This window comes from Xiphias gladius, chromosome 6, assembly GCF_016859285.1.
Source record: "Xiphias gladius isolate SHS-SW01 ecotype Sanya breed wild chromosome 6, ASM1685928v1, whole genome shotgun sequence".
In the NCBI taxonomy this organism is placed as follows: Eukaryota; Metazoa; Chordata; class Actinopteri; order Istiophoriformes; family Xiphiidae; genus Xiphias; species Xiphias gladius.
The window spans coordinates 322,553-339,627 of record NC_053405.1 but is presented as its reverse complement, the minus strand read 5'-3'; the positions used below and the strand labels follow the sequence as shown (position 1 = coordinate 339,627).

At 45.2% G+C, this 17,075-nt stretch overlaps 2 protein-coding genes across 4 annotated transcripts; one reads left to right on the top strand and one right to left on the bottom strand.

The window, feature by feature from the left end:
• The first annotated feature begins 1,507 nt into the window (after window positions 1–1,507).
• lrrc39 (leucine rich repeat containing 39) lies at window positions 1,508–9,584 on the top strand. Of its 2 annotated transcripts, none has more exons than XM_040129797.1 (9): window positions 1,508–1,590; window positions 4,251–4,467; window positions 5,407–5,515; window positions 5,631–5,787; window positions 5,913–6,049; window positions 6,612–6,757; window positions 6,842–6,994; window positions 8,435–8,593; window positions 9,256–9,584. In XM_040129797.1, the coding sequence occupies exons 2-9, from the start codon at window positions 4,331–4,333 to the stop codon at window positions 9,410–9,412; spliced, it is 1,155 nt and encodes a 384-aa protein (XP_039985731.1). In that variant the 5' UTR covers window positions 1,508–1,590; window positions 4,251–4,330; the 3' UTR covers window positions 9,413–9,584. The 2 variants fall into 2 exon arrangements, with proteins under 2 accessions (XP_039985731.1, XP_039985732.1); XM_040129798.1 differs by having other exon boundaries at window positions 8,435–8,625.
• A 91-nt stretch (window positions 9,585–9,675) lies between these two features.
• Window positions 9,676–16,946, bottom strand: trmt13 (tRNA methyltransferase 13 homolog). Of its 2 annotated transcripts, XM_040129796.1 has the most exons (12): window positions 16,768–16,934; window positions 15,710–15,774; window positions 15,542–15,608; window positions 15,281–15,340; window positions 15,137–15,206; window positions 14,214–14,320; window positions 13,701–13,868; window positions 11,804–11,876; window positions 11,620–11,694; window positions 10,990–11,407; window positions 10,079–10,249; window positions 9,676–9,958 (listed from the first exon to the last, which is right to left on the bottom strand). In XM_040129796.1, the coding sequence occupies exons 1-11, from the start codon at window positions 16,876–16,878 to the stop codon at window positions 10,081–10,083; spliced, it is 1,383 nt and encodes a 460-aa protein (XP_039985730.1). In that variant the 5' UTR covers window positions 16,879–16,934; the 3' UTR covers window positions 9,676–9,958; window positions 10,079–10,080. The 2 variants fall into 2 exon arrangements, with proteins under 2 accessions (XP_039985730.1, XP_039985729.1); XM_040129795.1 differs by having other exon boundaries at window positions 9,676–10,249; window positions 16,768–16,946.
• Window positions 16,947–17,075: the final 129 nt, after the last annotated feature.

Here is a 17,075-nt window from a genome sequence, read left to right as displayed (position 1 = left end):
ATAATGCCCCATGTCACAAAGCAAAAGTCGTCTCAAACCGGTTTCATGAACGTGACAGTGATTTAAGTGGACTTCAGTGGCTGCCCCGGTCACCAGACCTGGATCCAGTAGGACACCTTTGGGATGTAGTAGAACAGGAGACTGGCTGCTTGAATGTGCAGCTGACAAATCAGAAATGATGGGATGCCATCCTGTCAACATGGACCAGAACCTCAGAGGAAAGCTTCGAACATCTCGTGGATCCAGGCCACGAATACCTGAGGCTGTTTGAGACCAGAGGGAGGAATTAGTGTGGTGTTCCTAATAAAGTGCTCGCTGAAGCTAAATCTCCAGAAAGAGACACAGATGTTGATTCATAGATATGGAATTTATTTATTGGCTCAGATTAGGGTTAAAAACACTTTGATCTTGTGAAGTGATGCGCACAAATAATTCCAAAGGTTGTATTCCTAAATCAACATTTATAAACCTGTAAAATAAATCTGCATGAGAAATTCAAGTCTGTACATGTTTTAAAAAGATTTTTATTTGTTGAAAAAAAGGAATCTGTATATAAAATCTATGAACAATGATATCAGTGGTGAGGTTACACAAAGCCACAGTGATAAAAGAAGTACTTTTGGTATACAAATATTTTCTACTCGTGCACAAACTTGACTTTCTCATGCAGAATTATTGTAATAAAAGTGACTACAATCAATGATCAAGGTTTGTAATGAAGACCAAAATTCAAAATCTGTCAAGTTTTTAACAATCAGGCTCCATGGAAGGTTTTGACACAAACTTCTCTGAGTCAAAAAATTAAAGTTTAGGTTAAAAAATGTGTTATCCTGCTGCATCTCTGTGTATGAAACGTGTGAAATTACAGCGTTTGATGTGATGATCAGATATGAACCAAAATGTGTTTGACTCACTAATGTTTGACCTTTCCACTTGTTTGTAGTTGGTAAGACTTCTCTCTCAGGTCCCTAATTTTACAAACAGTGTTGGCTGTGGATCAATTTATAGCTGAATTATGGTGGAAAAATATTAACGATAGAAATCTGAGCGAAAAGAACACATTTTACAGCTGTTGGTTCACAGACTCTCAAAGACAAGATGATTTTTTATTAACAAAACTACAGCCTCTGGGTCCTGGTGATCTAGAGGATCAGGTACTAACCCTGAACCACAGCGTTCATGGTTTGAGTCCAGATGGGGACTGTTTTAAATGAAGTCAAATCACTTCTTTCATTTATGAGGTTTTAATTTCAACAAACATTTAATCTGAATCCTTCACACTGACCTGCAGGTAAATCAGGAGGAACCTGCAGCAGGATTTATCTTAAACTTAGGGAGTTTATCTGAGGTGTTTTTATAGCAGGGAGCTTTTCTAAACAACATACTGCACTTTACATATTCAGTTATCAAAAATCACATGTATTTAATGATACTCTGATGTAAACTGAACCGACAGATTCTGTCGTGTGACCGTGTATTGCATCAGTGGGGTCATGTGACCTGGAGGCTAAAATTATCCGGCAGCAGATCTGAGGTCAGATTTCAACTGAAGAGACGCAGCATGGAGGACCGCTGCTGCGCTCCCCCAAGGTGAGAACTGACACGCCACAACACTACAATACTAACAATACTAACAATACTACCAAGAATACAAACCACAACACTACAATACTAACAATACTACCAACAATACAAACCACAACACTACAATACTAACAATACCAACAATACTACCAACAATACAAACCACAACACTACAATACTAACAATACTACCAATACTACCAACAATACAAACCACAATACTAACAATACCAACAATACTACCAACAATACAAACCACAACACTACAATACTAACAATACTACCAATACTACCAACAATACAAACCACAACACTACAATACTAACAATACTACCAACAATACAAACCACAACACTACAATACTAACAATACTACCAACAATACAAACCACAACACTACAATACTAACAATACCAACAATACTACCAAGAATACAAACCACAACACTACAATACTAACAATACTACCAACAATACAAACCACAACACTACAATACTAACAATACTACCAATACTACCAACAATACAAACCACAATACTAACAATACCAACAATACTACCAACAATACAAACCACAACACTACAATACTAACAATACTACCAACAATACAAACCACAACACTACAATACTAACAATACCAACAATACTACCAACAATACTAACCACAACACTACAATACTAACAATACTACCAACAATACTACCAACAATACTGCTAACAATACGAACTATAATACTGGTAAAAATACTAACATTAATACTGCTAACAATACGAACTACAATACTAACAACAATACTACCAATACTACCAACAATACAAACCACAACACTAACAATACTACCAATACTACCAACAATACAAACTACATTTTTACCAACAATACAACCAACAATACTACCAACAATACAAACCACAATACTAACAATACTAACAATACTACCAATACTACCAACAATACAAACCACAACACTACAATACTAACAATACTACCAACAATACTACCAACAATACTGCTAACAATACGGACTACAATACTGGTAAAAACACTAACATTAATACTAACAACAATACGAACTACAATACTAACAACAATACTACCAATACTACCAACAATACAAACTACATTATTACAAACAATACAACCAACAATACTACCAACAATACAAACCACAATACTAACAATGCTAACAATACTACCAACAATACAAACCACAATACTAACAATACTACCAACAATACTGCGAAACTACGAAATACAATACTGGTAAAAATACAAACATTAATACTAACAACAATACTAACAACAATACTACCAACAATACAAACTACAATACCAACAATACTGCTAACAAACTTTTAACAATACGAACTACAATACTGGTAAAAATATTAACATTAATACTAACAACAATACGAACCACAATACTACCAACAATACTACCAACAATACTGCTAACAATACGAACTACAATACTGGTAAAAATACTAACTAACATTAATACTAACAACAATACTAACAACAATACTACCAACAATACAAACAATACAAACTACATTATTACAAACAATACAACCAACAATACTACCAACAATACAAACCACAATACTAACAATACTACCAACAATACTGCTAACAAACTGCTAACAGTACGAACTACAATACTGGTAAAAATATTAACATTAAATATAACATTAATACTAACAACAATATAAACTACAATACTACTACCAATACTATCAACAATACTACCATCAATACAAACTACAATACTAACAACAATATAACCAACAATACAAACTACAATATCAACAATACTACCAACAATACTACCAATACTACCAACAATACAACTACAATACTACTACCAATACTACCAATAATACAACCAACAATACAAACTACAATACCAGCAATACAACCAACAATACAAACTACAATACTAACAATACTACCAACAATACAACTACAATACTACTACCAATACTACCAATAATACAACCAACAATACAAACTACAATACTAACAATACTACCAACAATACAAACTACGATACTAATAACAATACTACCGACAATACTACCAATACTACCAACAATACTACCAATACTACCAACAATACTACCAACAATACTAGTAACAATACAAATGGTGAACATAAAATATTCAGAAAAATTCAATGAAAATTTAAATTCAGTAAAAATAAATAAATAAATAGAAACAAACAAAAACAACACCTAAAATTTCTTTACATTTTACACTTTTGTTTTGATAATATTAATCATACATTAACATATTTACATTTACTGTAACATCAGGAACCACGTTGTGGTATAGTAAATATTTAAATATAATATTAATTTAAATTTTTAAACATTTTGACTCTACTTTTAGAGATATTAAGGCCTCAATTGAAAAAATTAATTAAATTAACTAATTTAAAAAAAAGGTTGCAAGCAGGGTTTAGTTTTTTTGTCTTTTCTAGTTTAACTCATATATTTATTTATTATCTGATTAAAGTCTTTACTAATACTACTATCGAATACGGTCATGTTACAGTTTGAAAGTTTATATAATTAAGTTAACTACTAATTAATATAAGTAAGTGACTTATTAACATGTCACTAACGATGGAAAATAATTGATGATAAATAATCAATAATAACACAGGATGGTCAGAGGGAGGACGAGGCTGCAGCTCAGAAGTCAGAGTTCATCTCACCTGTCCACCTGTGTGCTGTGACATCATCATGGTGGGCGTGGCTGCGTGCGGCTCGGTCAGCTCCATTAAAGCTCTGTGGGAGACCAGGATCAGGAGGACGAAGGAGGAGCAGGAGGAAGAGGAGCAGAGGAGGAGGAGGACAGCCAGAGGCGGGGCTACCAGCAGGTGAGACTCCGCCCACTCAACTGAGATGTTTTTTTACTGGCTGACTTTGTAACTCTGGCGACTCCTGGTGGCGGAATCAGAAAGTACACTGAGCTGAGCCACAAACACACAGGCGATTTAAAGAGAATATGACAACAAAGCTTCTACAGAGACACATTAACTCGAGGCGGAGAGATGAGACGATTAAAGGAACAGGTTAACATTTTATTTCGTCCTCAATTCACGGTAGCTTGTATCTTTCCATTTACTCTGTATGTTCCACCTCTAGAATTAATTTTGAGTGCAGTCTGAATTTACCTTTACAGGGGGATTCTGTTCCCTTTGGACAGAGCCAGACAAAAACTTTCCACCTGCTTCCAGTCTGTTTGCTAAGCTAAGCTAACCAAATCCAGACCGGTGTTGCCAACTACGTCCGATGGAAAGCAGCTTTAGCCTGGTTGAAGAGCTATTGGTCAGCAGATGATATGTGATTTGCAGTTTTCATATCTATAGAAGTTCCAAAGTTTCAAAAATTTAAATTAAGTTTATAAAATGAAGTCAGAGGAAGCTTAAATAATGGTAACTGTCTCATCTCATCACTATGCATCTGAATCTAATGTAGGACAGGGACAACTACCTCCTGTAAATAAGATGGTACATCAAGAAAAAAACTTAAAGGGCCTATAATTAATCCAATATAATAATCCACTCGGGACCCGTGACTTCAGGACTTACATGATATCATATCTGGTAATGTCCCAGACCAACAGTCCTGGGGTGTTCAGCAACTAAGAAGAGTGGGGGTCTGACACAGTCTCAAAAGACTCTGCTCCTATTACCTGAAGTTAACAGTTCAGCTTTTGGTTGTTTGGTGTATATTTTCAGGGGTCCTCGTCCGTAGACCGAGTCCAGGGCAATCTGGTCTCTAATGTTACATGTTTCTTGACGTTTGTGGTCCAGGCTGAGTGTTGGTGTTTGGGAGGACCGGGTGGCTCTGGCTCGACTCAAAAAGAAGCTGCAGACAGAAGACGGACGACTGATCCTCCGAATTGAACAGGAGGAGTGGAAGGTAATGTCCTCCACGCAGGAAGCAGACTGTAGAGATGATGGATTTACCTGGTCCGGTCCCAGGACCATGGGTATCTGATGCGATTCTCTGATTGTCATGTGTCTTGTTTTTCCAGTCTTTGCCAGGCTGTCTGGTCCAACTAAGTCAAGTCCAGGAGTGGCAGATCCACCGGACCGGACTGCAGAAGATCCCTCACTTCATATCCAGTTTCCAAAACCTTTTGGTTATCGATCTGTCACGCAATGGGGTCACCGAGATCCCTAAACAGATCGGTCAGTATGCCCCCCACTTCCACTACAGATTTGAAGGATATAGACCCTGTAGTTATAGCTGACAGTACAGTTCGGTCTCAGGCCTCACTATGTTGAGTTTTCTGATGTCCTGGTTCTGGTCTCAGGTAAGCTGACCCGGCTCAGAGAGCTGCTGCTGAGCTACAACAGAGTACACTTCGTTCCTGAAGAGCTGAGCTGCTGTGAGAGTCTGGAGAGACTGGAGCTGGCCATGAACCGGGACTTGGACCACCTACCAGACCAGGTATGAACCAAAACCTAAACCAATTTCAGGTATGAATCAATATCACAGCTTTCAATTCAGGTGATACCCAAGCCAAAACCAGCTTTCTGACCAGGTACGCAACAAAACCTTAACCAGTTCCTAAAAAAGGTATGAACACAGACCTAGACCAGCCTTTGGTATGAATGAATACCACAGACACCTCTCAAACCAGGTGCAAGCAGTTTCTAAAACGCATACCAACCCAAACCTAAGCCACCTTCCAAAAGCAGGTGTGAACTGGCAGGTTCCAGATCATGTGTAACTGGCTTCATCTTCAGGTATTAGCTGATACCACAGACACCTTTCAAACCAGGTCTGAACGTAAACCTACCTCCAAACCAAATATGAAGCCTCACAAAAAACCTCAAACAGGTTCCAAACCAGGTGTGAAACCAAAGTCAAACGAACCAAAACCTAAACCAGATTCTAGTTAAGGAACCTGCACTAACCTTAATCAGTTTTAGGTATAAACTGATACCATAGACACCTTTGAATCTCTGATCCAGCTGATCTGAGGTCTGTCCTGTCCTCCGTACTGTAGTTCAGGAACCTGAAGAAGCTGCAGCACCTGGATCTATCCATGAATGACTTCACCTGCCTGCCGGACTGCGTAGTCGGACTGCCGGCGCTCGAGTGGCTTGACATGGGAGGAAACCAACTGCGGCACTTACCTGAGGACATACACAGGTGGGTGAAGGAGGACAGTGACATCATCTGAGACCCGACTTTTAAGCCACCAGCCAATAAGCAGTGAGATATGTCTGTCCTAAGGATGGAGAAGCTGCACGCTCTGTGGCTGCAGAGGAACGAGCTCGAGAAACTCCCAGAAAACATCAGCAGGATGGCGAGTCTGGACACTCTGGTCCTCAGCAGCAACAGACTGAGAGACATCCCCCCTCTAATGGAAGACATGTCCAACCTCAGGTCAGTCTGTCCACAAACATGTCTACCCTCAGCTGAGACACATCCAACCTCAGGTCAGTCTGTCCACAAACACGTCCAACCTCAGGTCAGTCTGTCCTCTAACACGTCTACCCTCAGCTGAGACATGTCCAACCTCAGGTCAGTCTGTCCACAAACATGTCTACCCTCAGCTGAGACACATCCAACCTCAGGTCAGTCTGTCCACAAACACGTCCAACCTCAGGTCAGTCTGTCCACAAACATGTCTACCCTCAGCTGAGACATGTCCAACCTCAGGTCAGTCTGTCCACAAACATGTCTACCCTCAGCTGAGACATGTCCAACCTCAGGTCAGTCTGTCCACAAACACGTCCAACCTCAGGTCAGTCTGTCCTCTAACACGTCTACCCTCAGCTGAGACATGTCCAACCTCAGGTCAGTCTGTCCACAAACACGTCCAACCTCAGATCAATCTGTCCACAAACACATCCAACCTCAGATCAATCTGTCCACAAACACGTCCAACCTCAGGTTAGTCTGTCCACAAACACGTCCAACCTCAGGTCAGTCTGTCCACAAACACGTCCAACCTCAGGTCAGTCTGTCCACGAACACGTCTACCCTCATCTGAGACATGTCCAACCTCAGGTCAGTCTGTCCACAAACACGTCCAACTTCAGGTCAGTCTGTCCACAAACACGTCCAACCTCAGATCAATCTGTCCACAAACACGTCCAATCTCAGGTCAGTCTGTCCACAAACACGTCCAACCTCAGATGAATCTGTCCACAAACACGTCCAACCTCAGGTCAGTCTGTCCTCTAACACGTCTACCCTCAGCTGAGACATGTTCAACCTCAGGTCAGTCTGTCCACAAACACGTCCAACCTCAGATCAATCTGTCCACAAACACGTCCAACCTCAGATCAATCTGTCCACAAACACATCCAACCTCAGATCAATCTGTCCACAAACACGTCCAACCTCAGGTTAGTCTGTCCACAAACACGTCCAACCTCAGGTCAGTCTGTCCACAAACACGTCCAACCTCAGGTCAGTCTGTCCACGAACACGTCTACCCTCATCTGAGACATGTCCAACCTCAGGTCAGTCTGTCCACAAACACGTCCAACTTCAGGTCAGTCTGTCCACAAACACGTCCAACCTCAGGTCAGTCTGTCCACAAACACGTCCAACCTCAGATCAATCTGTCCACAAACACGTCCAATCTCAGGTCAGTCTGTCCACAAACACGTCCAACCTCAGATCAATCTGTCCACAAACGCGTCAGACCTCATATAAGTGTCTACAATCATGTCCAACCTCAGGTGGGACACTTCCAGCCTCAGATCAAGTCGTTTCCTGTTTGACAGTTAAAACGATGTTTCATTATAAACCTCTCAGTCGTCTCTGTCTGTCTCTGTGCAGTCTGATCTGACTTTTGTCTTTGTTTCTGAGCAGGTTTGTGAATTTTCGGGACAACCCTCTGACTCTGGACGTGGCGCTGCCGTGCAGGAAGACGAAGGCCGAGGATGACGAGGACGAGGACGATGAAGATGACAGGGAGATGTTTGGACGTGACTTCATGCACCTGTACATCCAGGAGGCCAGAAAGAGAGCGTACGCTGTGCTCAACATGCACTGTGTCAACCGTTAGTACCGACACCTCACAGCATCTCATACTAACGAACCGGACTTTTAACACGTGAATGTTTGAAATCAGCGCTGGTCCCTGAGTCCACACGTCTCTGCATCTGTTGGACATTTAACACTTTGATGCTCTATCGCTGTCAGTGTATGATCCTGATTCAAAGAGCGAACATGAGCTGAGTTTATCCGTTTACTTGTCATTATAAGTTTGGATCTAACCATAACTCAGAGCATAACCAGAGTCATTTAGGGGCAAACTAAAATTCTACATTCCCCGACATTACTCTCTGAGGTCATGGGTTCAAAGGGCCAAATGAACTGGACTCATCCAAGTCTTTTATCCACAGCGTTTTACACTTCACCTCTCATTCTTTTTCAGATTAATGTTAAAATAACAGATATGTAGTTATACTCGAACTACTACTAATATCTGATAAATAACTAATAATAACAATTAACGGTCATCGATTAGTGTTGATTACACTAGAATAAATGTTTAATTTATAACTACTTAGTAATAAATCATAACATTAATGGTAATAATACTAATTATGTTGTTTTCTTTTCTATAGAACTATTTGATTAAAAATAAGTGATGAATAACTGACATGTTTCTGTTGTGAATGTTTCAGAGCCGAGCGACGATTCTTCAGACCGAAACAATCCGTCGCTCTTCATTTCTTCTTCTGCTGCAGCTTTTTAAACCTGAAAGGTTTTTACAGCAGCTGTGACATCTGTAAAGACTCGTTTATATTTCTGTGTCTGGAGACGAGGGAGGACCAGTGCTAACAGACTCAAACTCTGCTGACAGTTTAAAATGTGAAGACTTTAGCAACAAACAGACTAAACGTTTTATTAGTCCACGTCTTTCCCCTCTTCCAGATGTGATCCTCCATTTGTGCTGTGTGTTGGATTTTAGGACAAAACTCAGTCAAACTGCTGTTTGCAGTGTACGTCCTGTTGTTTTTCACAACAGCTGGATGACATCTGCTCTCCTACAAATCACTAAATAAATGTTTAAATGCAGTCGATCAACAGACAGACTAAAGAAATAAGAAACGAAGAATGCTTTAATGCAAACTTTACAAAACATTTAACACATTCAGTCTGATGTTTTCACTTCATCAATCAAACAATAAAGACTTTTTACAAACACGAGCCATTTGTCCTATTTCTCTATAATCTGTCAGTGTCGAGATGGAGCTGCAGCTAATCATCATTTTCATTTTCTCAGGTAATGGAATCATCGCTTGGTCAGAAAACAGAAAAAATCTCAGTTTCACGGTGACGTCTTCAAATGTCTTGTATTGTCCAAGACCCAAAGATCTTCAGTTACTGTGACAGAAAACAGAACAAACCTGAAAATCAGGCTCAGTGAGGAAAAAGGGAATAACCATCATTGATTAACTGACTAATCGTTTCAGCTATAGTCAGATGAGGGTCTGTGAGTCTGACCTTCAGGAGGGCACAGCGGTCAGTAACATGTTCTCCAGAGTGACCTGAGTGCCGACATATCGAGTCAGTTTGCTCCTGAATCCCTTCGAACCCAGGAAGTGAAGTCTGCCGCTGTCGATGAGAAGTTTACAGAGACGACCGATCTGCTCTCGTTCACCTGCCGACAGAAACCTGCAGAGACACAGAAACGCGGTTCAGGACCTGATCGGGGTTCAGGATACTGAGGATGGATCAGCATCTGCACGTCAGATTATCATTAAATTTTCCTGATCTCCTTCCTGCTCTTCCGACAATCAACCCTTCACATTCAAACGACGTCTTTCCTCTAGCGCCACCCTCAGGGCAAACTTCACACTTTTAGCCACACAGCAGCAGCTCAGCTGTGGTGATGTTTACATCAGTCACTCACCACGTTGGTCCAGACTGAAACATCTGGACCGACAACTGTTGGAAGGACTGGGACGAAAAGTGGTTCAGCTGCTCATGTTCCCCCCAGGATGAACTATCATAACTCTGCTGATCCTCTGACTTTTCATCTAGCGCCACCATCTGTTCAACATTTGAATGTGTCCAGTTCTTTGGTGTGGGTCCAGATACCAGTCGTCAGCCTTAGACCATAAAGATACAGACCCGTCAATATTTGCACTGGTTCTCACTGACTTCAGCTGAAGTTCAGCTCGGGTCAAAGTTCATCTTTGTTGAACTTTGACCTGCGGATCTGTTCAATCAGCCAATAAAAGCACTGTGTTTAGAAAGGTATTAGTTGTTATGGTGATGTATCGAACAGTAGCGCTGCAGACGATAAACTGGACCATGGCTCTGACTGTATCTTTAGACTGACGCTCTGCTGCTGAGCAGCTGCTGTGACAGCTCCCGTGACCGCCTGAAGGGGTCAGAGGTCAAATATTTACCCGTTCACGGCATCTGTTCCCTCTGTTGCTTCATGCTCTTCCTCGTCTCTTCTCTGATTGGTCGGATCCAGAGGTGGACAGTCCTGATTGGTCGCCCTGAGTCCACATGTTGCCCAGCTGGACATTCGACAGAAAGCGGAGAACTCCGCAGCTCCGAGTCCTTGTTGCAGGAAGAACTGCTGACCCACGTAGTGACGCCACTCACAGCGATGGTGACAGCACAGCGCCACCGCCAGGCCGAGGACAGGGCCAGAGCTAGGACCGGGATCAGAGGCTGGTCCTGGATCACCAGGGACAGAGCCAGAGTCTGGATCAGGTTCACGGTCAGCAGCCGGTTCTGAGATTTTGAGGCGTTTTGTTGGTGGTTCAGTCTCCTCTCTGAGTCCCGGTGTCTCCAACAAACAGCGCAGAGCCAGATCTGAAGACAGAAACCATTTCATGTTCAGCTGCTCAGCTGCATCTGTCAGTTAGTGTTAAACCCGGGTGTCATGTCAGAACCACACTGTCCCGCCTTGGTGTAGTCAAGGGTCCTGTGCACCTGGAGCTTTTACCTGCACCGACCAGCAGCAGTGCCGTTTGAATACAGGTCAGGCCAATCAGAGCTCAGAGTGTGAAGCGGACTGTTCTCACCTGTGGCTGCTCCACACAGGTGCTTCCCTACTCCGACCAACGGGAGCTTCTTCTGTCTCAGCAGAGGGACTTTACCTGGAAACATCCACAGAGTCAGATCAGAAGATTTAAACCTGCCACAATTAAGACCATGAATAAGAGTTCAGAACTAAAGTGTCAGGGTCTCCAGATGTTTGTCTCTTACTTAAATCCAGATGTTGAATGTCGACCTGCAGCCTCTCAAACTGAACTCCAGCTTCCTGATGTTTCCCATCCACCTGGAGCAGAACAGAGACCAGGCTGGGAGTTATTTTGAGTTACGGAGTCTAGAGCTGGGGAGTCTGGGGTCGAGGAGTCTGGAGCTGGGGAGTCTGGGGTCGAGGAGTCCGGGGCTGGAGAGTCTGGAGTCGAGGAGTCAGGGAGTCTGGAGTTGGGGGTCTGGGGTCAGGGACTCTTGAGTTGGGGGGGTCTGGAGTCAAAGAATCTGGGGGTCAAGGAGTCTGGAGCTGGGGAGTCTGGGGTCGAGGAGTCCGGGGCTGGAGAGTCTGGAGCTGGGGAGTCTGGGGTCGAGGAGTCTGGAGCTGGGGAGTCTGGGGTCGAGGAGTCCGGGGCTGGAGAGTCTGGGGTCGAGGAGTCCTGGGCTGGAGAGTCTGGAGCTGGGGAGTCTGGGGTCGAGGAGTCCGGGGCTGGAGAGTCTGGAGCTGGAGAGTCTGGGGTCGAGGAGTCCGGGGCTGGAAAGTCTGGGGTCGGGGATTTGGGGAGTCTGGAGTTGGGGGGTCTGGGGTCAGGGATTCTTGAGTTGGGGAATCTGGAGTCAAAGAATCTGAGGTCAAGGAGTCTGGAGCTTCGGAGTCTGGGGTCGGGGAGTTGGGGAGTCTGGAGCTGGGGAGTCTGGAGCTGGGGAGTCTGGAGCTGGGGAGTCTGGAGCTGGGGAGTCTGGAGCTGGGGAGTCTGGGGTCGAGGAGTCCAGGGCTGGAGAGTCTGGGGTCCAGGAGTCAGGGAGTCTGGAGTTGGGGGGTCTGGGGTCAGGGACTCTTGAGTTGGGGAATCTGGAGTCAAAGAATCTGAGGTCAAGGAGTCTGGAGCTGGGGAGTCTGGGGTCGGGGAGTTGGGGAGTCTGGAACTGGGGAGTCTGGGGTCGTGGAGTCCGGAGCTGGGGAGTCTGGGGTCGAGGAGTCCGGGGCTGGAGAGTCTGGGGTCGAGGAGTCGGGGAGTCTAGAGTTGGGGGGTCTGGGGTCAGGGACTCTTGAGTTGGGGAATCTGGAGTCAAAGAATCTGAGGTCAAGGAGTCTGGAGCTTCGGAGTCTGGGGTCGGGGAGTTGGGGAGTCTGGAACTGGGGAGTCTGGGGTCGTGGAGTCCGGAGCTGGGGAGTCTGGTGTTGAGGAGTCTGGAGCTGGGGAGTCTGGAGCTGGGGAGTCTGGAGCTGGGGAGTCTGGGGTCGAGGAGTCCGGGGCTGGAGAGTCTGGGGTCCAGGAGTCAGGGAGTCTGGAGTTGGGGGGTCTGGGGTCAGGGACTCTTGAGTTGGGGAATCTGGAGTCAAAGAATCTGAGGTCAAGGAGTCTGGAGCTGGGGAGTCTGGGGTCGGGGAGTTGGGGAGTCTGGAACTGGGGAGTCTGGGGTCGTGGAGTCCGGAGCTGGGGAGTCTGGGGTCGAGGAGTCCGGGGCTGGAGAGTCTGGGGTCGAGGAGTCGGGGAGTCTAGAGTTGGGGAATCTGGAGTCAAAGAATCTGGGGTCAAGGAGTCTGGAGCTGGGGAGTCGGGTCGAGGAGTCTGGAGCTGGGGAGTCTGGGGTCGACGAGTCAGGGAGTCTGGAGTTGGGGGGTCTGGGGTCAGGGAGTCGGGGAATCTGGAATTGGGGGGTCTGGGGTCGAGGAGTCCAGGGCTGGAGAGTCTGGGGTCGGGGAGTCGGGGAATCTGGAATTGGGGGGTCTGGGGTCAGGGACTCTTGAGTTGGGGAATCTGGAGTCAAGGAAATCTGGGGTCAAGGAGTCCGGGGGCATGGAGTTGGGAATTGGCAGTCTGGGGTCTGAAGTTTACAAGTTCAGAGTTTGGAGTCGAGGAGTCTGGAGTTGAAGGTTTGGAGTTATAAGGTTTCTCCTTGCCTTGAAACGGGTGCTGCAGCGCTCCACCAGCAGCAGCTGCAGGTCTTTGCAGGTCTTCAGGGCCTCGTGGATCCAGTGAGAGAGTTTCCCTCGACCTGCTCCGAACTCCACAAAGCACCGCCCCCCTCCCAGCAGTCCCAGCTCCTCCAGATGACCTAAGATAGAGGACTGGACAAACCTGGCAGGTTAGATAGGACCAGCTCAAGCCCCGCCTCCTCGGGGAGGGGGGGTGTGTGGCTTATGAAGGTGTCACCACAGACTCATCACCTGTTCACATGTCCAGGATTTTAGAAATACTGACATCATGAGTCCAGTTTCCCCCTGTAGAACCCAACACACCAACCAAACTCTTTAAATTTTTCCAACTATTTAAAAAAATCTTAATTTTTTTCAGATGTTAATCTTCGTGTTTTTTTACCTGTGAGTTACAGAAACCTGTTTAAACACGCTCTAGGGAGTGTCACAAACAAGACAGTGGGCTAAGGTGTTCCAGGTGTGCTCAGGTGTGTGTACCTGCTGTTTCAGGTGCTTGTGAGCGGACTCTCCGTTCTTTGGGTTGCTGAGTTCCTCCAGAAGGACGGGGTGTGACAGAACACTGTCCTCCACGTCAGTCTGCAGTCCTGCAACAGTAATATCGTCGTTATGGTCCTACAGACACGGACGGTGGAGACACTTTTCGTTTCGTGTTCGGGAAACGCTGCTTTGACCCGACGTTTAATTTGCTGGATTCACCAAACACAAACAGTCTTGTCTGGTCATTATCTGTCGACAGTTTTTATCATAAATGAAACCCAGCGGTCGCTCTGTCAGGTACGCCCGTAAGATCTAACGTGACCTAATGCAACAGCTCGGCCATAAATTCCCAAAATATTAGAAACAGCTCTCAGTGTAATGGAGTCCAGTTCAACAACAGCTCTCCGATCAGATCTCATTTATGGAGCTGTTGTACTAGATTAGCATTAGCATAGCATTAGATTTTACAGCTGTACCCAATAAAGTGGCCACTGAGCGTATATCAACATCACTGTATGAAATACATAAACTGTAACAGAGGATTTTATCTCCGTCACCTGCTCCCACATGAAACTAATCTTCACGTGAAACTGCTGCTATAGGAAACTCCTGTGGTTTAAAAACTGATATTTAATCATTAACAATATTTATTTAGTGGGTGCCGGGCCCCCAGAGAGCGATTGGGAGATGGTTAATTAGACGGGAATAAGAAAGGATGAATTTATTGTGCGGCACATTTGTTATTTTCTGAGTTCTGTCTAATTACTGTTGGATTATGAAACACTGAAGAGTTTTAGCCTCTAAAAACTGAGACGCAACCTTCCCTCTTTAAACTGCTCAGAATTCATTGACGTGCAGCTGCTGGTGACCGCGGGACGTGAGGAGGAAGAGGAGGAGGAAGAGGAGCAAAACCAGCAGCTCACCTCCGACCGCTGTCTTCAGTTTGTCCACCAGAGACTCTAACTCCGTCCTGCTGCGCTCACACAGACTGGCCTGAAACAGGATCATTTTTATTGATCGGCGGGAGCTCGCGAAGCGTCAAACTGCAGCGGCGCATCGGAAGTTACCTGCTGCAGAGTCTCGTCTCCATCAGCCGGTCCAGCGTTTATGTTCTCAGCATAGTAAACCTGAAGGACACGAAACGCAGACGGTCACAGACAGATTTCACCTGAAATGAAACGGGACTGACAGACGGAGTGAAAACACACATTAAGGACCAGAGTCTCAGTTCATCTAGATAAACAGTAAATAGCTGATGTTATTATTCTGACAGAGGGAAGAGAAAAGGAGACACTGAGCGAGGTAAAGAGTGTGGAGGTTGGTCTCACAGGTTTGTCTCTCTCTCTGGAGTTACATTTCTTCAGGTGTTTGTCAAGTTTGTCTTCACTCACGGTGCTGAAACAAACCACAGAACGAGAGACAGGAAGTGAAACAGTTTAGAAGGGTTTAACAACAGATCAGTAATCTGATTAATAACTGATCGATCAATGACTGACTGTTTTGGGTCCAGAGGACAGATGATCCTCCTCCTGCTGCTGCTGCTGCTGCCGCTTCCCTCCTCCTGAAAACAGGAAACAGGACACAGGTGGGTCATGACGTCACCGCTCACCTGTTACAAGCAGGTGCACAGGGAGGAGAGGTGAGGGACCGGGACCGGGACCGACACCGACACCAGGCAGGTGCTTCCCCCGCGTCAGCCTGAGCAGACACCTGCAGGAAACCCGTTTAGCTTCGGTCTGGAACTCAGACACGATTCCGGTCCAGTCTGACTCTGTTGTCTTTTAGTACCAGTCCGTTTCCACCTTTGTCTCCTGCTCAGGTTTAATGAAAATCTAAAACACTCCGACAGAAGTGACCAGGGCCGCAAATAATGATCATTTCCCTCTTTGATCAATGTTCTCAATCCATCGCTTTATGGCTTCGTCACCTAAGGGCCCCTTAAACACAGAGATGTCCGGGTTACTGCGGCAGGAACCGGCGGCCAGCAGCTTGTTCCCGCGTCTGACGAGCTGGAAACACTGAATGTTGGGAGGGATTATCAGAATAGTGGCGGATCAGTTTTCTGTCAATGGCCTTATTGATTGATGATGAATCATCACAGCAGTCTGCTGAGAGAAGAGGCTGGAGCACGCTGCCCTCTCATTGGTCACACTTCACTACCGCAGACACCACGGTCTCACCTGTACATCCAGGTTGTACAGGTGAGACCGTGGATGTAATCGAGGAGGAACGGGGGCCACCGAGGTTCAGCTTTAATCAGTCACCGCCTGGTTGGTCACTGAGTTTTAGTTGTTCTCTTTAAATATTTGTCTTTTATGAGCAGTGATGTAGAATAATTTACAGAAGTGAGCCTCGGTGTTCAGTTACTCGCCTGCAGAGACTTCACTACCTACAAAAGGCGATTCCCATGTTTGTGCAGTTATTATCAGGCCTGTCTGTGGCTGTAACCTCCGCTTCCGAGGAGCAGAGTCGATTCAGTCACTAGTGAAATCAGTTTCCGGCTGTTCGCTCGTCGTGTCCTGTTCTTAGATGGTGTCTGTGTCCGTGAACTCACCATGGTGGCATGTTCCCCACAGAACATCTTCCCTCTCCCGACGACCATTTTACAGAAACGCTTCTTTTTCTCCACGAAGAATCCACATCTGCCTGGCAGGGGGGCCGCCATATTGGAGGACACGGAGGCTGCGGACCCTCGGCGCTGCGTTCACGTACTGCACCGACCTGTGGGAAATACCGAGGGACCGCGACCAGTATAAGTTTTTGTTGGATTCTGACAACGAAAACAACGAAACTTTTTGTCCATCCATCAATTCGGAGTATGAAATAACACGCAGATCATTAGATCAGTTTCAAAATGATGCC

Bases quoted from the DNA above. Each gene is read 5' to 3' on its own strand.
- trmt13 (XM_040129795.1), bottom strand. From the start codon at position 16,878: ATGGCGGCCCCCCTGCCAGGCAGATGTGGATTCTTCGTGGAGAAAAAG. The intron at 15,775-16,767 runs GTGAGTTCACGG...TCCTGTTTTCAG, and splicing joins GTGGGGAACATGCCACCATG to GAGGAGGGAAGCGGCAGCAG. The intron at 11,408-11,619 runs GTGAGAACAGTC...TTCTGTCTTCAG, and splicing joins CCTGTGTGGAGCAGCCACAG to ATCTGGCTCTGCGCTGTTTG.
- lrrc39 (XM_040129797.1), top strand. From the start codon at position 4,331: ATGGTGGGCGTGGCTGCGTGCGGCTCGGTCAGCTCCATTAAAGCTCTG. The intron at 5,516-5,630 runs GTAATGTCCTCC...TTGTTTTTCCAG, and splicing joins TTGAACAGGAGGAGTGGAAG to TCTTTGCCAGGCTGTCTGGT. The intron at 5,788-5,912 runs GTCAGTATGCCC...TTCTGGTCTCAG, and splicing joins CGAGATCCCTAAACAGATCG to GTAAGCTGACCCGGCTCAGA.